The sequence below is a fragment of the Bipolaris zeicola genome (assembly GCF_000523435.1).
Source record: "Bipolaris zeicola 26-R-13 unplaced genomic scaffold scaffold_166, whole genome shotgun sequence".
Lineage (NCBI taxonomy): Eukaryota > Fungi > Ascomycota > Dothideomycetes > Pleosporales > Pleosporaceae > Bipolaris > Bipolaris zeicola.
The window spans coordinates 36,562-59,959 of NW_006912215.1; the positions used below are offsets into that span (position 1 = coordinate 36,562).

General features: G+C 52.1%; 8 protein-coding genes across 8 annotated transcripts; 2 read left to right on the forward strand and 6 right to left on the reverse strand.

Annotated features, from left to right (window-relative positions):
* Positions 1-220: 220 nt before the first annotated feature.
* COCCADRAFT_104077 (uncharacterized protein) lies at positions 221-373 on the reverse strand (the record flags this gene model as incomplete). Its single annotated transcript, XM_007717133.1, has 1 exon — positions 221-373. One exon carries the CDS (start codon positions 371-373, stop codon positions 221-223), a length of 153 nt encoding a protein of 50 aa, XP_007715323.1.
* Positions 374-1,267: 894 nt separating this feature from the next.
* On the reverse strand, positions 1,268-4,149 carry COCCADRAFT_28726 (uncharacterized protein; the record flags this gene model as incomplete). The annotated part of the gene is made up of 2 exons (XM_007717128.1): positions 1,268-2,335; positions 2,386-4,149. The coding sequence occupies 2 exons, from the start codon at positions 4,147-4,149 to the stop codon at positions 1,268-1,270; spliced, it is 2,832 nt and encodes a 943-aa protein (XP_007715318.1).
* A 791-nt stretch (positions 4,150-4,940) lies between these two features.
* Positions 4,941-6,636, reverse strand: COCCADRAFT_7575 (uncharacterized protein; the record flags this gene model as incomplete). The annotated part of the gene is made up of 4 exons (XM_007717119.1): positions 4,941-5,382; positions 5,436-6,025; positions 6,075-6,477; positions 6,572-6,636. 4 exons carry the CDS (start codon positions 6,634-6,636, stop codon positions 4,941-4,943), a joined length of 1,500 nt encoding a protein of 499 aa, XP_007715309.1.
* A 1,652-nt stretch (positions 6,637-8,288) lies between these two features.
* On the reverse strand, positions 8,289-9,788 carry COCCADRAFT_104092 (uncharacterized protein; the record flags this gene model as incomplete). Its single annotated transcript, XM_007717134.1, has 4 exons — positions 8,289-8,550; positions 8,602-8,843; positions 9,481-9,510; positions 9,561-9,788. 4 exons carry the CDS (start codon positions 9,786-9,788, stop codon positions 8,289-8,291), a joined length of 762 nt encoding a protein of 253 aa, XP_007715324.1.
* Positions 9,789-10,362: 574 nt separating this feature from the next.
* On the forward strand, positions 10,363-13,442 carry COCCADRAFT_7577 (uncharacterized protein; the record flags this gene model as incomplete). The annotated part of the gene is made up of 4 exons (XM_007717120.1): positions 10,363-10,455; positions 10,506-11,441; positions 11,488-11,721; positions 11,772-13,442. 4 exons carry the CDS (start codon positions 10,363-10,365, stop codon positions 13,440-13,442), a joined length of 2,934 nt encoding a protein of 977 aa, XP_007715310.1.
* A 225-nt stretch (positions 13,443-13,667) lies between these two features.
* COCCADRAFT_104107 (uncharacterized protein) lies at positions 13,668-17,494 on the reverse strand (the record flags this gene model as incomplete). The annotated part of the gene is made up of 3 exons (XM_007717135.1): positions 13,668-13,737; positions 13,812-16,585; positions 16,631-17,494. 3 exons carry the CDS (start codon positions 17,492-17,494, stop codon positions 13,668-13,670), a joined length of 3,708 nt encoding a protein of 1,235 aa, XP_007715325.1.
* An 880-nt stretch (positions 17,495-18,374) lies between these two features.
* Positions 18,375-19,035, reverse strand: COCCADRAFT_104096 (uncharacterized protein; the record flags this gene model as incomplete). Its single annotated transcript, XM_007717136.1, has 2 exons — positions 18,375-18,899; positions 18,955-19,035. The coding sequence occupies 2 exons, from the start codon at positions 19,033-19,035 to the stop codon at positions 18,375-18,377; spliced, it is 606 nt and encodes a 201-aa protein (XP_007715326.1).
* Positions 19,036-21,635: 2,600 nt separating this feature from the next.
* Positions 21,636-23,186, forward strand: COCCADRAFT_28732 (uncharacterized protein; the record flags this gene model as incomplete). The annotated part of the gene is made up of 2 exons (XM_007717129.1): positions 21,636-22,211; positions 22,263-23,186. 2 exons carry the CDS (start codon positions 21,636-21,638, stop codon positions 23,184-23,186), a joined length of 1,500 nt encoding a protein of 499 aa, XP_007715319.1.
* Positions 23,187-23,398: the final 212 nt, after the last annotated feature.

The window sequence follows — 23,398 nt, forward strand, 5'->3', positions numbered from 1 at the left end:
ATTAGGACCCCTTTTTTTGAAGCTAGGAGAGAGAGAGAGATGACGACGGGATGATGATGTTATGCCGATTTTTTCCCCCTTCCGCTCCTTCTGGCATCGCAATACATCGTTCTTTGTGTTTTTTCTTTCAGCGAGGTAAGATAAGGGAGGGGGGGATGCCCCGGGTACTGGGTTCGGGACTTGGGGGAAAGCGCAAGAGTGTCAGAGGTGAAGGGGGAGGCTAGACGGTTTCATCTCTTTTCTGAGATACGTGGCGTGCCGAAGGGCTGCGGGAAGGGAGGGAACGGGGGATATGCTGGAGGTCTGTGATGCGGTGGGGGGGAACGGGAGGGTAAGGTAGGAATAAGGTTTGAGGATACGGACGTAAGTACATTTAGGTGTAAGGTAGGCTTGCTTGCGGGTTAGTAGCCCAGCGGAGCTTTTTCCGCTGGCTTGGATGGGGTTGTTGGTGTTGTTGGGTGGGGTGGGGGGAGATGAGAGAGCATGTCATGGGCCTAGTATACTAGGCTAAGCTAAGCTAATGAAAGTCGAACCGCTTCGTGAGTCTTGCTTGTGCGCTCAACTGGGGAATGCATGCTTGGTTGGTTGATCCGATTTGTACATGTCTGCGAGAGTGAGAGACGTGTTGGTTCATCTAGCGTTTCAATGTCTCGTGCATGTTGTGTAACACAGGTTGGACACATGACGTGACGAGTGACATTCTTGCCTTCTTTGTCCGAGCATGTTGTGAGAGAGTCGTGCATGGTCTAGTTTATTTCAAGTATCAATGCCGTGTGTTCCGTGGAGAGAAAATTGAGGCTTGAGATACGTGTCTGTTATGGCGTGGACGGAGATGCTCGGTGGATGAAGGTGTGGAGGCTAGAGTCGATAGCGTGGTTTGGATGGGTGGCGAACTAAGTTGTTTGGACAATTCAGTCAAGGGAAAAGATGCACGAGGTAGTTTGAGAAGGCAAGCAAATGTTCAACTAGATAGATAGCAAGATCAATTATACACATGTGAGAGAAGAAGAAAGATGCCAAACATCTACGTATAACCCAGGAAATTCTAAAAAGACAATCCGAAAAGCGTGTTCTCCTTCTCTTCTGCTTCAGGTCTATCGTATGCAGAATTTCAAAGACATCCCTATGTATAATAACATACATGTCCCAAGAAGAAATGGTGGGTAATGGGGTATAATTTTCTCCAGAGGAGACACAAACCAACCCTTGAATAACGCCCAAACCTCCCAGTCTGAATACCCATATCCTATACATTTCCCATGCCCTATCATGTCGCCGCTGCAGGAACGACGACAAGTTTCTTTTTCACAGCCCTCATATCACCAATTGTGCCCTCTTTCCCCTGTCCTCTCCCTACTTCAACCACAATCATCCTGACAAAGTCTTTACTGAGCCAATAGCTACTGTGCGCACCGAGCATAGTCAAGTACTGAATCTCCAAGGGTCCACCACCATATTTCATGTAATAGTCAATTTGGCCATTATCGTTGAGAAGGTACATTCTCTTTTCTGCAATCTCTTCTCGCGTAAAGTTGTGAGTTTCGAGCTCGACGTTGCTGGGTAGGCGGGCAGTGATGGGTTTATTGGCTGTGGCAGAGGCGGATTGCGACGAGTTTGAGGAGCGGAAGGGATTGAGCGAGGAAAAGTACGACGTCGAGGCGGAGGGGATGGTGGCTTGTTTGAGCATCGATGCGTAGACAATGTCGACAGTTGGGTTGATGCGACAGGCGACGGGATCGTACGGGTTGATGATGTTGTAGATGTTATCTACTGCGAGACAGCCATATGTGCCTTGTTCACCGGCTACGCCTGGTGCAGCGTACAAGTCTGCGCCGGGCTTCTCCTTGTCGCGGCGCGGAAGGAGGTTTGCGTTCTTCATGAGAAGAAAGAGACCGACTGGACTACCACAGACGAAGAGGTCGGTTGTGTTGAAGATAAATTGGTCTTGAGGTAGGTCGGCTTCAGGAAAGGACAGCTCTGTAAATTGGGGATCTACATAGGTTGGTTGCTGGCTTAGAATGTCAATGGCCATTACGGAGCCAAGTGAGTGAGCGATTAGGTGAACCCGACCGTACTCAGCGAACCCAGGATTGTTTTGACACCACAGACGATAAATGCGGTTTGCTTCTTGTATACAGGCTGATACCATCTTGGGGTTGTGCAACGGCGAGAGATAGTACGGAATGTCGAGCATCACATCGCTTACAATACCACGAACTGACGGTAGAGTATCCGGAGTAATGTCTTTCAGTGTATATTTATTGGCAGAAGGGTCGTCTGGCTCTTCCACTTCGGTGTTGTCGACATCCAAGGAGACACGATGTCGCCAATTGACCTATATCTGTTAGTATATTGTAGGTCAAACTGCCGTCCACAATGACTTACTGGCAAACACATTACGCCTCCCATATCCTTCCGCAGATGGCGCTTAACATCCGGCGTTCCAAGTTCAACATTCATTTCGCGTCGAAAAGAATTCATCGCGTGCGTAAAGTGAAAGGTTTCCATCCTCTCTGACAGCTTCTGCCCAATGCCATGTATTACAAGCACAAGATCAGTCACCTTGGGCCTTTCGGACAGCGCAAGGGCAGGATCTGACTTTTGTCTCTGGTACGGCGGTGCCCCAGCTTGCGCGGTTGAGACACCTTGACGTGCCGCTTGTGCTTTTGGCGAGTTCTTGCTTGGATACAGCTTGTCCCAGATGGCCTGGTCGAACCCACGTACGACATGAACACCAATTTGCCTTCCCTTGCGGATGTAGTTTGCGAGTGGTCTTCTGCCATAATAGTCGGACGGCTGGAGCGCAGGTTTGAGAATAAAGGCTTCTTTTTCGTTAGAATATATCACACCAGCTTTCAAGTAGAGACGTTTCCGTCCGTCAGCTCCATATTCGAGGTCGCCAGCTGCTTTGTGATCAGGACCGTCAGGGCCTGTGGAGATGTCAATCAGGTCACATGCATTCTCAACAATCTCCCGCCGCTCTTTCTCGGGATCATCGTCGTCTTCTGGCAACGTGTTCTGAACCAGGCTTGTGGATTGCATTACTTGTGCCGAAGTCGACGGCCTACTCTCTGACTTCCTAGGCTTTTCAGGCCAGAGGTGGTGCAGAATCTTCATTTCACCAAAAGCGCCAACCTCGACGGCACTGTTGAGTTCGTCCATCCAGGTCTGCGTCCAGGGCTTCATTTCAAGGTATCCGACTTCAAGCATGTTGGCAACTTCCACCTCAACGGGCATCATGCTGTCCTTGTAGAACCACGTTCCCCGAACTATCTGGGCAACATCACTGAGCGGCGACCAGTATATGGGTTCCATTCGTATTGAGTCTGCGTCCATGACTACATGGTGCAGCCTCGAGACTCCAACAGGGACTTTCGCAGATGGGCCTGGCTTTGGCTTGGAAGGTTTCGCGGGCCCCTTATCCTTGGCCGACGACAGCGCGGGTTCCATGTCATCATCCCATTTGTAGCTGTCTACTTCATGTATTGTCGGACGATGGCTTCCCTCTGGGGGCGTAGGCTTCCACGATTTGGTCAAGTTCCCTCTCGAAGGTGCTCGGATAAAAGGCGTACCGGTTGTTGTTGGCTCAAGGGGCGATATGGATCCGTGGTCATATGCGTATGGCTTAAATGAGCCTGACGTGGAGTGAGCATGACTGCCACCGCTAGAGTCTGGTCGCTTCCTATCAAGCATCTCTGCAGACCTTGAGTACTCTCCTCTACCAACCATCTCCCGGCCTGGTATGTCTCTTCCTGGAGTGGAGCTTTCAACGCTGGAAGCGCTGCCTCCTCTCTTCCTCTTCAACCGCTCTACTGCTGGGTTCGTTGGCGTGCCTCTCCCCGTCCCGTCCTTCTCACCAAACTCCTCATTGTGCTTGAGAATCTTCTTTCGGAGCGCGTGCCATGCCTCCTGGATAGCTTCATTGTCGTATTCGGAGAAAGGTCGTGGAGGTACCCTTTTGGCGGTCGAGGTGCCTGTTGGTGGTGGCGGTATGGGCGACAGCGGGTCATCTATAGCGAGCGGCGATGTGTAGAAATAGCGAACGGGTATGGCTGGAGGAGTCTCGGTGTTATGCAGAACCTCGCGCACATATTGGTTGGCGCGCGACGACAGGGTGGCATCGTCTGTAGCTATGGTGGATGATGGCATGGCTGGATTGTTGAGTGCTGTAACTCTTAACAGAAGTAGCTGTATTAGGGTTTTATGATATCATGATGGTCAAGGGGAGATTATTTGCCTTCCTCACGTGCACATGAGCAGAGATGACGAGATGACAGCTGGCTGCAAGGAAGTGGAAGCCTTGGAAGGGTGGTTGTTGTAGCGCAGTACAATTCCGATCATCATTCGGAGCACTGACGCAACCGCTCGTCGCCAAAACAAAACGCGTGCCCCGGCATGTGAACAGTCGTTCAGCCGCCAGCCTCCAATCCACCCATGCACCTCATCCTTCACGCTTCCAGATCCACAATCCCATGTCGCTATCACCCCCATTCGCATGTGTTTCCCTGCTGATGGCAGGAGAACCCCATCTGACCAGATCGGCTGTCGGGCATGGCCATGGCCTCTAGCAGTCTGCATAGCGTCTAAACCATGACATCTCCTGATGCAAAATGCCTCGAGCCAGAGACCCATGTGGATAGGCGGGTGCAGCAGGCCATGCAGGCTACCAGGCTACCAGGCTACCAGGCGCGACTTGAACAAAGCGACAGTCCGCTACCCCGCCCAACTATGAGCAAAGAAACAGCAGCCTAGTTACCAAGACTTCAACGCCTCACCCGCTCAAACATCACATACAACAGAATCGGCACGCCGACTTTCGCCTTTCACCCAAGCCACAGCCATATTGATATTCTTTACTTTGATTTATTTGCTTCTGGAAACTTAGCTATATATGTACACACAGTCTCCAGTTTTTTAAAAAGGCATTAAGAGAAACCCGCTTAACCGAAAAGCACATCACCGAGACGGATCGACACCGTCTTGGTCTGGATGTAGTTGTCGAGCGCTGCCTCACCCAACTCGCGGCCAATACCAGACTCCTTGTAACCACCGAATGGCAGTTGCCAGTGAAGAGTGTTGTATGTGTTGACCCAAACTGTTCCGGCCTTGAGCGCATTGGCAACCTCGATGGCAGTCTTGAGGTTGGTGGTGTGGAGGGCGGCAGCGAGACCGTATGTGGTCGAGTTGCCAATCTTGATGACCTCTTCCTTGGTCTTGAACTTGGAAATTGTGCATACTGGGCCGAAAATCTCTTCCTGCTGGATCTTCATGTCCTCGGTAACGTTGGAGAAGATGGTGGGCTCAATGAAGTAGCCCTTGTCACCCTTTCGCTTACCACCAGTCTCGACAGTGGCGCCCGACTTCTTGCCATCCTCAATGTAGCTACGTTACAGGGTCAGTATAGAAACTTTTACAGGAATGGCGGCAAGCCTTACCTCATGATGCGGTCAAACTGAAGCTGCGAGACTTGAGGGCCCTGGAAAGTGTCCTTGGCGAATGGGTCACCGACAGCATTCTGGGCAGCGCGCTCCCTGAATCGCTGAATAAATTTGTCGTAGATGGACTCCTCGACGTAGACACGCGAACCAGCGCAGCAGGTCTGGCCGTGGTTGAAGTAGATACCAAAGTTGACCCAGTTAAGGGCCTCGTCCAAGTCGGCATCAGCGAAGACGATGTTGGGGCTCTTGCCTCCAAGCTCGAGAGTAACCTTCTTCAAGTTGGAACCGGCAGCAGCCTTCATGATTTGACGGCCGACAACAGTGGAACCAGTGAAGGCAACCTTGTCAACGTCCATGTGGGCAGAAATGGCAGCTCCGGCAACCTTGCCGAAACCTGTGATGACATTGATGACACCTGGTGGGAAACCGGCCTCCTTGATGAGCTTGCATGCAACGTATGCGGACAGGGGGGTCTGCTCAGCAGTCTTCAAGACAACTGTGTTACCGGCAGCAATAGCAGGGCCAATCTTCCACGACCACATGAGGATAGGGAAGTTCCAGGGAATGATTTGACCGCAGACACCAATCTGAAGAGTTTAGCTGCATGCTCAAAAACTTGTATAGAAGCATACTCACAGGCTCCTTGCGAATGTAGTTGAAGGTGTCGGGTGTGGTGTCGACGACCTTGCCTTCGATCTTGTCGGCCCACCCTCCGTAGTATCGCAGACATCCAGCTGCAGCGGGAAGATCGACGTTCCTGGCCATGTTGAAGGCCTTTCCGTTGTCGAGTGCCTCGACGGCAGCGAGAAGGTCGGCATTCTTCTCAAAGAGCTCGGCAAGCTTGACGAGGAGCTTTCCGCGGTTCTCTGGTGTCTCCTTCCTCCATGGGCCGTTGAAGGCCTTGCGTGCGGCAGCGACAGCAATGTCAACATCCTTCTCAGTGGCCTCTGCGACACTGCAGATGACTTCCTCGGTGGATGGGTTGATGACCTCGAAAGTCTTGCCGTCGACGCCCTTGACGAACTCGTTGTTGATGAAGCTGTACTATATATTAGCACTGACACGCGCCCAGAGAACTGCCCAAGGTATTACAAAGCTTGCAGAGAAGCTCAGGGTTTGCAGAGATGACTTACAGGCCGGTGGGCTGTTCGTACTCACCCGTCTGGGGAGTCGATAGCTTTACTGAGGTCTCAGACATGGCTGTAAAAACGAACTGGGGTATCTGAAAGGAAAATGGGAGTGGAAGACTTGAGGATTGAAAGAGGGGCAATGAGAAATCTTAAGTATTCGAATCGGCAGGGCATGACGGCACTAGACGGCATCTCCACAGCAGACAAGCATTGTAACACGATTGCTAGGCCAGACAGTGTCGGTCGTCGGGAGCCCACCAGAGGGAAAGCTCTGCAGCCTATCGCGTGCGCCAGGGATGCATGGGTGGGTGATGTTTTACTCAGCGGCGGGGGTTTCTGCCCCGCTCCAGTGGCCGGTGAAAGCTACCCCTCCCCCGCAGTCGTGTCGTCCAAGCCGCAGCTAACCTCGCTATAATGCGGTACTCAGCCCTCCAAGCCGGAATACTAGACACAGGTTAGCAACCGGTCCGTATGCATAAGCACAGAAAGAAGCCGAGATGCGTCCACCCCGATGACGGCATCCTTTGCTTGTACCAGCCTTATCAATTCTGTGTAAGCATTCATGTCGTGCACCAGTACCCATCCAACACCAGCTCTCCACACGACCCCTCTGCTAGCACTGAAACAGTAACCCTATCGTCCATCCCAGCAAGCTCGCCCTCTTCTGGCGCGAACACCGAGCCACGTTGACTATTGTCTCTAGTCCCCTTTGCAGTCTAAACCAGCACGGCCTGCATGCACATGTATCGGGACGTTTCCAAATCTTACCAAGGCCAGATGTGAAAATAATTGTAATCACCTCATCCTTCCGAATCAGCTGCGTCGGACGAGCGCTCCTTTTGCCCAGCAACCTACCTCGTCAGAAGCTAGGGTAGCCGCGGGTCTCCACATGGCCTAGGAAATGGCGGGGAAGACTCGAAAAGGCTTGGTTCCACGGAAGACCGCAAACCCTTTCGCACGAAAGGGTGCGCCGTCCCAGATAGACGTGTCTCAACTTCGAGAGCCGCAGCTGACTACGCCTGCCGACCATGTCGTCCTATGGTGGTGTGATGTCCAGTGCAAGAAGGTTGCCACATTCAGTCTTTCGCGAGAGAAGATTGTCCAAACACGGTCATGTCACGGCTATCTCCAGAGCCTTTGTTTGCCGCCACACCTTGGTCCCACCCGGCTTTGGCCGACATGGCCGATGGTCCACATCTGCTTCTTTTGCGAAATGTGAAACCCGACAACATTACCGCCTTGCACACTTGATGCATATCTTGTGGATGTCCTGTGGGGCTCCCCGTGCAGTGTCTTGACAGTATTGCCACCCTGCGCGTACTAACCACGTGGGATGACCAGCCAACCCCGATCCAGATATGACCATGTAAAAGCATCACAAGAGGAGACATTAGGGAACCAGGGATCCTTTGGAGGTGTTTGTGCAAGCATGACCATTCTTCATTGTCGCTACCCAGGCTCATAATAGTACAATTTGAGAGCCGAAAACGAAATGTCCATGAGCAGTGTGCAAAAGCTGAATTGAATATAGCGCTGAACTCGAACTGACAGCAAACCGACTGATCGTTGTATGATATTTTCCAAATGATGACGCTCCCAAGAAAAGAAAATGTAAAGCCAGACAGACTACCGGAAAAGCCGACCAAGTTTCAACCGATGTTCAATTAAATCATAACAGAGTAATGGGGGGTGTTGGGAGAAATGCCGATACAAATGGCGTTCAGAGCATCTCGTCGTCCATGGCAGTGTCACCGCCGGTGGTAACCTGGGCGACTTCAGCGCCACTGGCAGCGTTGCTGGTCTCACCTCCGGGGAAGTAGTCGGCCATCTCAGCATCCAGCTCCTCGACAGTCTTCTTCTTTGGGCGCGCGTCACGACCGCCGCGGCCTTTTCCGCGTCCACGGGTCTGTCCACGTCCACGAGTGGCAGCGGCAGCAGCCTTTTCCGTAGTGGCGGGCTTGGGCTTGTCCTTCTTCGGTTGGCTGCAAGTGGGTTAGCGGGGATTCTTTTCTGAGCAAGAAGAGTGTACATACGTAACGCGATCGGCGAGGGAAGCTGGGCGTGCAGCAGCTGGGATTACGCTAGGGCTGACAAGCATCTCAACGCGAACAGGGCGTCCGTCAATCTTGACACCGTCCAGAGCAGCAGTAGCCTTGGCAGCTTGCTCGTGCTTGTTGAAAATGATGGTTGCGCTGCCAACACTACGGCCAGCAGCATCATACTGGAGGAGAACCTTCTTTGGTCTACCTACGTTGATTGCCGAAGCAAAGTAATCCTACAAGGCGTATTAGTGGTCGTGCTAGGGTTTGAGTTCGCGAAAAGTGAAGCATCATCAGCTGCGAGTGCGGCGTCGGCGGTGGGTAGTCGTCGATCTCATATAACGCGGTTGGGAGCACCACTCAGAAAGTGGGTTTCGTGATCCTGTGCCTGAACGCAAGGTTCGGCAAGACAAAGCTAACTCAGCGCGAGAGCATTCATTGCGAGTAACGTGTTACAACGTTGCGAGATAGTCTGCTGATGCCTGCCCGCGCCCCTCTGGTAATTTCTAGGCCATCCGTGACTGTACTCGATGATCTCATCTCGCTGCTCTGACGGCCTGCTAGAGTTTGCTGCATAGCGCCCAGGAAAATGTCACTGGGGCATAGCTGTCTGTGCTGCCACTCAAAAAAAGTGTAGCTTCGGAAAACGGATCACCCACTTCCGTCGTCGCGGTAGCTCAAAATGTTCGCATGCTGCTAATCGCATCCCAGTCTTGTGTGCCCAACACAGATCATGGTTTGATTTTTTGCAAGTCATGGCTCAACATCCATACCGGAAGGCGGAGGAAACGTGCTCGATTCGTCGTATCGCACTCGGTGGTGTTCGCTAAAGCGAGAAGAGTAGGCTCAAAGACCTGCATCGGTCTTACATACCTGAAGTTGGGCTTGGTCAATGTCCCTTGGCTGTTGCGAGTTAGCAAAGTTCAAGTACAGTGAAGAGGTCGGAAACATACCAAGTTGGATACCATGATCTTTGTCTCGCCGGCCAGGATGGCGGCGGGTGCGGCAGGCGCAGCCTTGGCGGGCTTGCCTTGCTTGGTGGACTTTGCAACACCGCCAACGGGAGCTGGGGCGGCGGCTGGACGTCCAGCGCCAGAGCGGCGACTGCTGCGGCCACGGCGAGAAGTCTTGGAAGCCTTGAGGATGTCGTCGAGGCTCTGCTCCATCTTGTTTGAAGACATGGTGATGAGTGGTTGAGGAGTGGTAATACTTGGGTTGAACGGGCGTTGGTGCAAAGGCGCGCTGATGTCGGGCAGACGATGTGAGGGCTAACAAGTAGCGAGGGCAGCGGTCTCTGTGATGGAGGCGCGACTGGAACAGTAACAAGACTGGGAGGACAAAGGAACGCGCTGTTTGGGGACAGGCGCGTCGTGGATGGTCAACTCGCGAGTCGAAGAATCAAAGCGGGCTTGCGCAAAAGGAGAGAGTGCGGCGCTGAAACCTGGGCTTGTAGGAGATGAAGCGCAGATGCTGTGGGTGTTTTGTAAGGTGGGGAGTGTGGTGGTGAGATGAGGAAAGGAGAGAGCGTGAGGCAGCAGGACAATCAAGAGGACAGGTGCCAAGAAAGGCTGAGCCATGCAGACCTGGGAAGGCCGTGATTGGCTGACACGCACGGTCGACGGGTGGGCCGCTCTTCCCCAGCTAGGGCCGTGAGTGACGATAGCTCTTGCTATTCAGGCTGCGGCGAGAATGGAGCGATAGCAGTATGGCAGTCACTCCGGTCAGTGTAGAACCATTCACTCTTCATGTCCCCTTATGTCAGTGCTAATGAGCGAGAAGTGGCAGTTCCGGTTCTTCGATGTCTCGCAAGTCAAGCTCCCCGATGACGAGGGCGCTTTCCTGTCCGAGGTACGATGCCAACCTCCTCCACGCGTACATGGTCTTATGAAAACTCGTAGATTGGAGACATTACATGCATAGTATCCGGATCCGAGAGCATCTTCTTCGGTGGTGCAGATGGCGTCGTTCGTATCGTGTCCGAGGCCTTCAAGGTCGTGCGCACCTTCAAGGCCCATGATACCGGCTCAATCACCCACATGAAGCAGATCGAGGGCACCTCTCTCCTAGTAACCATAGCCGAAGACCTTTCTGATGAGCCAGTTCTGAAAGTTTGGGCCTTGGACAAGCTCGAGAAGAAAACGGGCATTCCACGATGCCAAAGTACCCTCACCATACACAATGGGCGCAAGCAGTTTCCCATATCCGCCTTTGCAGCGCTCGATGATCTGTCTCAATTGGCAGTTGGATTTGCAAATGGCGCTGTCACTGTCGTACGCGGCGACCTCATCCACGACCGCGGCGCGCGACAACGGACCGTGTTCGAATCCGAAGAGCCCATTACTGGTATAGAGTTTAGGGAAGGCAATATCACAACCTTGTACATTGCAACTACCGGTCGCATCATGACGCTCGTAATATCCGGAAGGGGTCAGGGACAGCCTGCGAAATCTCTTGACGAGTATGGCTGTGGTGTGGGTTGTATGGCCGTGGACAAATCGTCTCGAGATGTGGTAGTCGCACGGAATGATGCTATTTACTACTATGGCCAACACGGACGTGGGCCGCCGTACACATACGAAGGCGAGAAAAAGATGATTTCTGTGTTCAAGGACTATATCGTTATCATTGCGCCTCCAAAGACGAATGCGATGCCCCGGTCCAACCCTCTGCGAGCCTTTGGCGTTGGCGCCGCCGATGATGTCTTCAACACGTCGAGCTTCACGCTTCTCAATACAGAATTGAGATTCATCGCTCACCAGGAACAGCTGACCTCGCAAGTGAAGGCCGTTGTCGCAGAATGGGGAGACCTTTTTGTCTTCACAATCGATGGGAAGGTACGTTACGTGAAGAGCACCGGTATTCAGAGCTAACAATATCCAGATCTTCAGATATCATGAGAAACCTTTTGCTCAGAAACTTGACATACTCTACCAGCGCAACTTGTATGTTCTGGCCATCAACCTGGCTCAGAAAGCAGGATTGGACTCTTCCCAGCAGAACATCATCCTTCGCAAGTTCGGCGATTACTTGTACTCGAAGCAAGATTATGACACTGCTATGCAGCAGTACCTCAAGGCCATTGATAATACTGAGCCATCTCAGGTCATCCGAAAGGTACACACAAGCCAGTCGTCCAATTATTTCATAGCTAACAGTCAGATTAGTTTCTTGACACACAGAGAATACATAACTTGATAGAGTATCTAGAAGAGCTCCACGACCACCACAAGGCGACATCCGACCACACTACTTTACTCTTGAACTGCTATGCAAAGCTTAAGGATGTAGAGAAACTCGAAAACTTCATCAAGTCACCCGACGATCTCAAGTTTGATCTCGATACGGCCATCTCGATGTGTCGACAGGGAGGTTATTACGATCAAGCAGCTTTCCTTGCCCGAAAGCATGGGGAGCACGAACTCGTTGTCGATGTTCTGATTGAGGACTCGAAGCGGTATGCAGAAGCTCTAGCTTACATATGGCGGCTGGAACCCGAAGTGACGTACTTCAATCTCATGAAGTATGCTACAGTACTACTGCAGCACTTGCCCAAGGACACCACACAGCTATTCATTGATTACTATACTGGAAAATTCCGGCCTAAGCAGGATGCTATCGTCATACCTAATGCGCCTTCATCTGGCGGAGGCATGAGTATGGGTCTCGGTGTTGCATCCAGTGCTGTGCAGAACCTTGCTGCATTACTCCCACTGCCTTATATGAACACCAATGCGCTGGCATCACCGCCTAACGGCGAACAAAAAGGCACAATGAGCCAAGCCCAAATAGTTGAGACGACGACCGACGAGCCCGCGCCTGAGTATAAAGTCCCGAAACCACGGACTGCATTCTCAGCGTTTGTCGACCACCCCCAGGAGTTCATAGTGTTCCTAGAAGCATGCATTGCCTCGGAGGATCTCCGCGAAGACGACAAGGTCGATCTTTACACGACTTTGTTTGAGATGTATCTACATACTGCATCGTCGAAGAAAGACGGCGAGCGACAGGAGTGGGAGAACAAGGCCAAGAAGCTTGTCGAAGGCAAGAACATACCCATAGACACATCAAATGTGTTACTGCTTTCCCACCTCTCCAGCTTCCGCGACGGCGCGATCCTCGTTCGCGAGCAGCAAGGTCTCTACTTTGACATTTTCCGCTCCTACACCGCCGCCAACGACACCCAAGGCGCCATTCGCGCCCTACGAAAGTACGGCCCAGAAGAGCCCGCACTCTACCCAGCCGCACTGGCCTACTTCACCTCCTCGCCCACCATCCTCGCCGAAGCAGGCGACGAACTCGACTCGGTCCTCAAAAAGATCGACGAAGACGGCCTCATGGCGCCCCTCCAAGTCATCCAGACCCTTTCCACCAACGGCGTTGCAACAATGGGCATGATAAAAACATACCTCAGCACAACCATCGAACGCGAGCGCGCCGAAATCGCAGCTAACCGCCGCAACATCGAAACTTTCCGCTCCGACACGTCCGCCAAGAAAGCAGAACTCGAGGCCCTCAACACCAAACCCGCTGTCTTCCAGAACTCGCGCTGCCAGGTCTGCATGAAGAGCTTGGAGTTACCCGTTGTCCACTTCTTGTGCAAACATAGCTACCACCAGAGTTGTCTGAGCACGGATGAGGATGTGCATGATGCAGAGGTCGAATGTCCGATCTGCAGCTCGAACAATGCGACCATCAAGGCGATTCGGCGTGCGCAGGTCGAGAGTGCGGAACGCCATGATTTGTTCCAGGATGCACTTAAGAGGGGTAGAGATGGGTTTGCGGTTATTAGTGAGTGGTTTGGTAGAGGTGTTATGGGGGTGGGAAGTTCAGAGTGAGAATGTTTCGGGGTATCTGTTATGTATATGGTATAATGGACGAGCGAGGCTTGAGACACGCAGGCTTTTATACGAATGGAACACAGTCAATTGTCAATATGTCTCTAACGCCCAAACGTTGTCATACGATGCTTGAATCCAAGCTCAAGCAAATTGAATCCACCCTTGCTTAAACGCCAGTGATGCAATACACCTTCATTCCCCTATCACACACATCTATATACATTACTTCGTATAAACATCCGGAAACAAGACATGTAGAATTTCGTCTAGTAGCGTGAAAACAAGATGGGTGCTACAAGCATCATTAGCATTTATCCAAACCATCTCACATCTTTAAAGAGAGAAAGGAGGAGAAAAAAAACTTACTTCAACCGCCCATTATTAACCGTCCCCTCCAACTTCTTCGCCGCCAACTGCGCATTCTGTCTCCCAACGACACTACTCGCCAACTCGGGTATAAGCGTACTAAGCACATCACTCGCCGCCTTCCTACTCCGCTCCTTGTCCTGCGTCGTTCGCTCCACACCAGCCTTCATGCGGCCATCGGGCCACATGCTATCTTTGAGCGCATCAATGTACTGAGCTATGTTCATTTCGGAAAGGAGGTTGCCAAAGGACTCGCGGACTTTGCGCTCGATGGTGCCGCCGAGGAGCTGGTGCAGGACGACGACTACAGCGCGGCCACGGAGCCAGTTATTTTCGCGGTTGAGCTCAAAGGTTTCGAGGAAGAGGTCGCAGATTGGTTTGACGAAGGGCTCGAGTTCTTTGTTTTCGAAGGCGAGGAGTTCGGCTTCCGCCTCAGCGTCAGGATTGGGCTCGCCGGCTACGAGGACGCCGGAGGAGGCGAGGCTTGTGGGTTGGGCGGTCGCGCCGTTGGTGTGGGCGAGCTGCGTGGTGGCTGCAGAGATGAGGTTTTGGCCTGCTACGGAGAGTTGGTCGAGGACGGGGATATTGCCGAGAAATTCTTCCATGCCGTCTGCGACGGAGTTGTAGATGCGGGTCACGAAATCATTCGAGTTTGGATCTTGATTCTTAAGCGCTTCGGCAGGACTAATCGCAGCTTGAGAGAGGAATGCTCGAAATTCACGGCTGCGGCACACTGCTGGGATAAGCAGGAGCTCTCGCAGGTACTTTTCCAGACCAACTCGTCGTTTGTGCAATGAGTCCTTTTGAAGCTTGAGTATCATCTGGCGGCGTGGAAACTCTAGGTTCCGAACTTGGGGAAACTTTGCACGAAGCCTTTTGTTCAGTTCGTGGAACTCGCTGTACCGGCGCGAGACGACCCAAGTTGCTGCAGGCATTTGGTCGCCCGCGCGTCGTCGGACTTCAATAACGTACATGGCATAGTCCTTGCCGTCCTCTTCTGTGCCCACCATGATTGATTGTATGAACACATTTGCACGCCCGTACAAACTGTTGTCACTTTCCTGCACAATGTACTGCTGCCGTTGGAGTTCTTTTCGCTGAATCTCTCGCTGTAAGCTAGCTTTGGACTTGCGCAAGATTCTAAGCTCGGCGGCATTGTTGGTCAACTCGGCCTTTGATGTCAGCGAATCGACAATAGACTCTTGTGTCACCAAACGCTCGATATCGGCTGTAAGAGCATCAATCGCCTCCGCTAACCCCAGATCTCCCGGCGCAGCTTCGTGTATCTCTTCGTCATCCGCCTTTTCGCTCGATATTGGGTCATCGACTTCATCTTCTAAGAATTTCTGCTCGTCACCAAACAGATCGTCGTTGAATACGCCACGGGTCCTGGGTTCTCCAACTAGGCCGAGCGATGCTATGCTCGGCTTGAGACTCTCTTTTCCTTGCGGATTAGGTGACAACGCCCGAGGTAGATCAAGAGAGCCACGCATTGAGTCATTATCCACGGGTGATTTTAGACCCGGCTCATAGAAAATGGACCCCTCTGGCTCATCCATGATGTCAGTCAGAGCAGCCTGCATGGCATCCACAACCTTTGCATCATTTCCACCAGTTCGCTCATAGCCAAAGTCGGAATTCAAGCTTGCAGTGGAATGTGCAAGGGGATCAGAGTCATAGTCATCGCCAAACAGAGGTGCTCGCTTCAACGTAGATGGCGCTACGTCCAAGGAGCGTCGTGCAGGTGGCTCGATGATATTGGCTGATGCTTGACTTTTCAGATCTGAAGAGGATGCAACTGCCCGACGCAGATCTCCTTGTGGTGCATACAACGAACTATTTTGTCTTGAATGCGTCCGAGACACTGAGGGTGTCACTGAAGATGAGGCCTCGATAGGTTGCGTCATGCTTCTCGCCTTTCCGGCACTGTTGTCGGTATTCGCTGCTTCGTCCATGGCCAGCCACTTGTAGTACAGGTTTGATTTCTTGAACCGTCGAAAATAAGGCTCTTGTAGCTGTTCGTATGCTGCCGTTTGCGCTTGCAATAAGGAACGCCGTGCATTGTGATATTGTTGGGGCGTCGCTTTCCGCCCAGCCTTGAGAAATTCTGCAACCGCTCGGCGGGCTTCCGGGAGAATCTTGAGTTCAGGCTTAGACAAGTATGCCTCGTGGATCTGCGCCAGATCTGCGCGATCCGACTCCGTCCACGTGGGAAGTGTACCAACATAGTCCTGGCTTTCCTCAGTCTCTACTTCCAACGGGTTACGAAATCCATCTACAACAAGCCAGAACTGCACTAGTCGCATGAGGTCCGTCTGATCCATGAATTCCATGAAGCACGAAAGACCTGACGCGTCATACAGCACTTCGCGCAAAGATGCATTGGCGAACTTGGAGGACGAACGCTTGTGCTTTGGGGCTTCCTGGGCTGTGACTTTTGCACGAACCGATCCACCAGCACTAAGCGTCGCGACCTTTGTATCGAGCACATGACGTGCCGACTCAAGACGACGCAAATAGACGGGGTCTTGACCTTCAATCATCGAATCTTTACGTAGCTGGCTTGCGATCTCACTACGAAAACGCCTAGCATCTGCAAGCGTGTTTGTTTGCTGTATTGCTCGCATGAACCTTTCGAATTTCCGTTCGTTATCGCTAGGCAAGAGTTTAGGGAACTGCGCGTTTTTGGTTGTCTTTTGTGCAGGCGGGGCGTGTTCGTCGAGGGCAGCTCGTACTTTGCGTACCGTCTTTCTTTCTTGCAGCAAAGTCCGGCCCTAGAGTTATTAGCATGTTTAATGCTAGATGAGAAGTAATCTTACATAGCCCTCCATGAGCTGATTCCATGTATCGGGGTCAGCAAGCATGTGCATCACGGGCGACAGGACTGCACAAGCCACAATCTCTTTGATGAGTACATTGACAGCCGGGCTTGTGGACATATTGGCAGGCATGATCTTTGGTAGGAGTCGCGTGACTATGCTCCTCAAGTGTTGCTGCTGTATTGGTTTGGTGTTTGAATATGCCAAAGACGCAGCAGGGTGCAACCGACCCTCTTTGTATTTGGCTGCGATGGCAAGATCAAGCTCCTCTGAATCTGTGATATTGCGCGACAGCTTGCGCCCTCGAACCACACGCTCGGCCTCGTACGACGCTTTCAGGTGGTCAGTGATGAGAGGAATTATGCGCGACACGACCATCTCGACCATATCTACTGCCAGTATGCGTTCCCGTATCTCGCCCATGGCTGCACGCACTGCCTTGTCGACCTCGTGTACGAATGTCGGGCTCTTGCTGATACTCCCATACCAGCTTTTTACGAAATCGCGCAGTATCAGGCCGATCAGGACATCGAGGCTGTCTGATATCATATAGGACGCGGGGTATAGCGGTTCCATCATGTACATGTTCCTCTTGTCCAGAGCCTCCCTCTCAGCCTTCCACTTGTCCGGCGCCACAAAGGCAACATGGCGCGGCCCATAGTCGACATTTCCGCCGCGTCGTAGGTCCCTGTCCCAGGCGGTGGTGAAGGTGAGCCATGCCAGCAGTGCGAGCGTCGCAAGTGCTCCGGTGACGAAGGCGTAGGGGAGGTAGTGCAGCTTGGGCTGCCAGTGAGTCAGATAACCCCAGGCGACGAATATTGCGACGGCAGCAAGAATAAAGTCTCTGCGCTTCACAGTGGCCATACTCGTGCTGGCGGCGCCCGGTTCGGCATCTTGGGTGCGGTGACCGAAGATGCGGGAGGCTTGGTGTTCTGGACAGCCCACTTCGGAGCTTAGGCCACTGACGTCGATCCGGCGTATACCGTATTCACCAGGGTCAGTCTTTATACCAGACTTGACACCATCTCAAGTTTTCTAGTGATTTTTTTGGTCAGTATGTCTCGCTGGAGTATTGGTTGGTCACTGGAGGACAACTACTCTGTGCTCATCATCATATCTTCTACTTCAGGACAAGGTGACTGTGTACGTTGTTTCGTTAAATCAATCATGAAATATACGACTTTTGATGGAAAGAGTTTTCCATGATGAATTCATCGCATTCATGAATTGATTACTTTTTCTAGATACCTAACACATCCCTACGCTCTGTACGGTGAGATTTATCACGTGCTCGAAACATTATGTCAGCGTCTGAAGCTAGTTAGCAGGACCTACAAAGTCGGTGCTATGTTATCTTGAACGAGAAAAAGAAAATAATGTACACTGTGCGTGTTTTTGAAAAGATTACATTAATTGCTGCCAATTAAAAAAAAGGGGGGGAAGCAGGACAACGCATACGACCGAACAACCCAACTCACAGCAGTCATGGAAATACTTGGACGATACTATTCAAAAACAGAAAAAGGAATCACAACACGCGAAAAATGAAAGGACAAGAAGATATGCGTAGACATTAAGTGGTATCTGAATTATTCACTTTTTCTGATTTGGTGATATACAAACAAAGCAAACCCAAACTACATCCCATCGTCGTACCATGACACCTTCATTACCATTTCCATCCGTATCCATAACAGCCCGGTTTCATATCAAAATGTCAATACAGAGAAGACATGGTAGTAATTTACAAAGCGAGCATGGCAAGGGCGGCGGCACCGATGATACCGACGGCCTGGGTGGCCTGGGCAGCAGCACCAGTGAACTGAGAGACGGAAGAAGTAGGAGCGCCAGAGGCAGAGGGAGAGCCGGAGGGTGTCATAGATGGAGTACCGGTAGAGATGGGGGTGGGCATGGGCACTGGAGTGCCGGATGCCACAATGGATGAGATGACTGAGGAGGCGGCTGAGGCAACTGAAGAAGCCGCGGACGCAGCAGACGATGGTGCTGGAGCAGCAGAGGGAGAGGCAGAGGCGGCAGGGGCGCTGCTCTGAGCAGGGGCGCCGGTGTCGGGGATGGTGATGGGAACACCAGCAGCCTGGCAGGTGGACTCGACGGCGGCAATAGCCTTTGCCTGGTCGGCAGCCTCACAGCCCTTCTGCACGCAGGGCTGGACCTGGGCAAGGAGCGTGTCACCCTTCTTGCAGTGGCAGGCAAAGTCGGTCAGGTTCGCGCAGCCGTCACTGGTGAGAGGACCGATGAAGCAGGAAAGCTGAGTATTGTGAGTAAGCGTACGTTGAATGAGGCATTGCATAGTATGGACATACAGCGCACTGAGGGATGTTGTCGAGCTGAGCGCTGGCGACAGAGGCCAAGGCGACGATGGAGGCGATGGTGAAGGTCTTCATTTTGGCTGTTGTTTGAAGTTGAAGTAGCGACGGATTTGTTCAAGATTGACAGTGCGTTTATAAAGACAGTAGGATCACGATGAGCATTGGAGGAGGTTATCAAAGACTCTTTATATGGCAGTGGGTAGTGAGGCGCCCCATGTCCAAACAAGGGAACCTGTTGGCACATCAGTAGGCTCTAGCTCCACACATTACTCTTTGTCACATATGAAAAATTGCCCCCATCCAGATCATCGAAAGAATGCTGGAGATATGACTCGATCTGGCAACGCTAGCTGGCTATACCCCAGACTAGAGCATTAGTTGCGGCTGCATGCACGGGACTACAGACGGCGAAATCTAATGAGGGTAGGAAGAGGCACCGGGTAGGATACGATCAGCAGCAGACCGAAATTCCAGACGACTGGAAGGGAACGCATTGCCGCGTCAGCCCCTAGACCTCGAGGCATGTGCTTGCTGGCGAGCACCCGAGCAAGGTGTGTAGTATTGTGTTGAGCCAAGCGACGATCCGAGGACGCGACGGGTGGACGTCATTGGGTAACCAAGGGGTTACAGCATTGTTGTTAGTGGCCTGGTCAGGGGCTAAAAGCATGTTGGAGCGGCTGGCTGGTCCTTTGGGGTGAAGACAACTACAGGCTGTTGGCCGGGGCTTGGAATTGGTGCGGCAGTGGCACGGACTAGCGCCAATAGAAATCCGGGGCAGCATTGGCATCTGCGCGTGTTTGTGCAAACGTCACATCAAACCATGCCTGGCTTGGGGCGACCTCTAATGCGCGAAATAAAGAACATTCGCGGACCAAGCCTTCGAAACCGACAAGATCATTGGTAGGGGGCCGGCAGATGCGACACACAATAACAGAATTCGCAGGCGCAGCCCCGCAAGCCCGAATGCCCATTCTTGGTCAATCGTCCGGGACAGCCCATGTCCATCCTTTTCTGGCTAAAGCCGTTTGGAAATGGCTGAGAAACCTGGCCCACCACCTATCGGCATGCGCCATCCGAGCGTCCGATACTCTAGCCCGCATGTCGAAGAATTTCGGATGAGTTGGTTAAGTGGCGTGAGCCTAGCACCTCTGTTGCTGTTGTACCTGCGCCGGTTTGCCACATTGGTTTTTCCAAGTCTACAGTATATTCCTTCAGAAGCATCAATGGGCCGCTACTCGGTTTGCGGCGCCGTCCTCAACCACAAGGCCGGATGCAACGTGATCATTAAATAGCGAGCCTTGTAGTATGCTCCTGCGTCATTCTCATGCGGAGGCAGCTTCCTTGTACGGAAAGATCTGATAGCTCGGTCGGCGCGAGGCTTCAAGTTCCTCGGCAGCATGTGCTTGTGCTGGCACTGTCCAGCTGCTTTCCAGCATGACGCCTTGGAAAATGGAGCGGTAAAGCGGAGAACCTGGAAGATCTGGGGAAACAAGCCTTGTCCCTGAGACTATGACAATGGAGAAGGCCCTTGCGACTCAGCTGAAAGCTGCCGTAGTGTCTCTGAAAGCTAGTCCCGCGGCGACAACACACCGAATGGTCATTATACAGTGCGCATCGAGTTAACTAGCAGCATGTCAACAGGCGAGTTCACCGTTTACCCAATGTTTGCCGCAGGGTTGCAGGATTGGACGGCGGTAGGTGTGTGGCACTCTAAATCGTATCCCTGCGCGCTCTGGAAACATGTGCATATGCATACACATTCATGCGAGCTTTCGAAGCGCAGCGGTCTGCTGGACCACATGATGACGAGTCCCGTACCAAGTCCCAAGAGACCATGCCTGTGAAATGTAGCGATGATCTTTATCCAGCTTGCAATAATGTGAGGACTCAGCCTTCATCTTGTCCAGTTTTGGCACCAAGCGACAAGTCTCGGCCATCACAAATGATTGAAGACACGCCAACTTCTCATTTTCGGCCTAAATTTTCGAGGGTTTTATGTTTTGATTTTATAAAAAAGATTGTCGGAAGAGGGTTCTATCGTATGATATGAGCACAGTGTATGTACGCAATCGACTGATCCTAACAAGAGGGGCTGTTGATAGAACCCCAAGGTGGGGAGGACTTGACTCACTAGAAATCAGGTTTCAACAAAAAATATAGCACTACATGTAGTAATGTTTCATAATCTCCAACACATAAGTTGCTTGGCTGGCCAGAATTTGGATAGAGGTTCTCTAGTCTTCTTCAGTACTGCATGTCGTAGAGCAAGGAGAATATAGTCGAAGACGTGACATCAACGCATTAATCTTCGTTTTTTGCAAATTCATCTCATGATTTTTGAACAACCCAGGATAATAGAAAGGACAAATGTCATCAAGTGTTGGAACCGAAGTTGCGAGATCAAGCGTGAGCAACGCTGTCCAGGTTCGACAAAGATTAGATGAGATAAGATCTACTTCGGTCTTGGCTCGGTTCAGTCCAGCCAGGCGCGCTAGTGAAACTTCCGTCGGCGGTCGCGATTCCCAAGTTCATGACGAACTGTTGGCCTCGCATAACAGCCAAACGCCTCCATACGTGAGCTTTCTCTATTGATACTCGCTATCCCCATCGCCTAAGTCGCTGTATCTGTGGCTCTGCATTGTACCCATCAAATCCTCCAACAGACAAACGCAGTCATGGCCGACACGGCAGCTTCGCGACCTCCCAGCACGGCAGAGCAGCTCGTAAGAATGTCCTCGAAGCGGACGCGGGAGATATTTGCCGCCGAATTTGCTTCATCCGCCGCATTAGATCATGCATCCAACGGCAGCTTCTCCATACACCCCACATCGCCGGCCCCTTCGACCGCCGCCGACCAAGCAGGCGTCGCATCGCGCATTCGCAATGAATACGAACACGTCCGCGAACTTCCACCTGCTCTCGCGGCCAAGATGGCCAGCGCTGCATCCACAGCAGCAGAGCGCCGCAAGAAGATCAAGGCGCAGAACGCCGAGGAGAAGGCCTCTGATCCTAAGATGCAGAAGATGATTGAGGGAGTCTCAGAAAAGGCTGATAAGGCGCGGGATGCGCAATCAATGCAGCTGGCAGTACGAGCTGGAGGAAAGGGCGCTGCCCCCAACGCACAAGGGCCTACACCAAACAGAGATCAGACATCCAGTTCGCTGGTCAGGAAGGACGTGGTTAGGCAAGCGAAGCCTGAGTGGCATGCTCCTTGGAAAATCAAGACAGTCATTAGCGGACACATGGGATGGGTGAGTATATTTCAATTGCCTACAGGAATAACAAGGACTAACTTGGTATAGGTGCGATCGGTGGCCATGGAGCCTGGGAACGAGTGGTTTGCTACTGGCGCAGCAGACCGCACCATCAAGCTCTGGGACCTTGCGAGCGGCCGGTTGAAAATCACCCTAACGGGGCACATCTCGGCAGTCAGAGGCCTTGCAGTAAGCCCAAGACACCCCTATCTTTTCTCCTGCGGAGAAGATAAGATGGTCAAATGCTGGGACCTCGAAACCAACAAGGTAATTCGACATTACCACGGCCATCTGAGCGGAGTCTACTCGCTTTCGCTTCACCCGACAGTGGATGTGTTGTGCACAGGAGGACGAGATGGCGTAGTACGTGTATGGGACATGCGCTCACGCAGCAATATCCACGTCCTCGGTGGTCACAAAGGAACAATTTCGTCAATCCAGTGTCAAGAAGCTGAGCCACAAGTAATATCCGGAAGCATGGACAGCACAATCCGGCTGTGGGACCTTGTGGCAGGAAAGACCCGAACTGTATTGACTCACCACAAAAAGTCTGTCCGCGCTCTTGCCATACATCCCACAGAATTTACCTTCGCCTCTGGTTCTGCACAATCCGCGAAACAGTGGCTATGTCCCAACGGAGACTTCATGCAGAACTTCTCCCCCGTAAACAGCATCATCAATACGCTTTCGGTTAACGAAAACAACATGATGTTCGCCGGTAGCGACAACGGCGAAGTCTCCTTCTACGACTGGAAGACTGGTCATCGCTTCCAGCACACTGAGAGTATTGCCCAACCTGGTTCTCTTGAAGCAGAAGCCGGAGTCATGTGCTCTACATTCGATGCATCGGGTCTTCGTCTTATCACTGGCGAGTCAGACAAGTCGATCAAGATTTGGAAACAGGATGAGACTGCAACGGAAGAGACGCATCCTCTGGACTGGAAGCCAACACTTGGTCGACAAAAATACTAGTAACTTGGCGCCATTTGCCATCAAATTTGGGCAAACGCGATTATTGATGTTGCATGGTAATTAGGAGTTTGTGGCGAGCATATCGGCGTCGAAAATGTATAACTATTTAACGTCCCCACTGTAACGATGTTACAACACTGCCAAGTATCGGACCCGTCCCGGAGCTAGGTCGGAGCAAATATCCGCCGCCCCCTTCAGCAGTCATTTGTTCT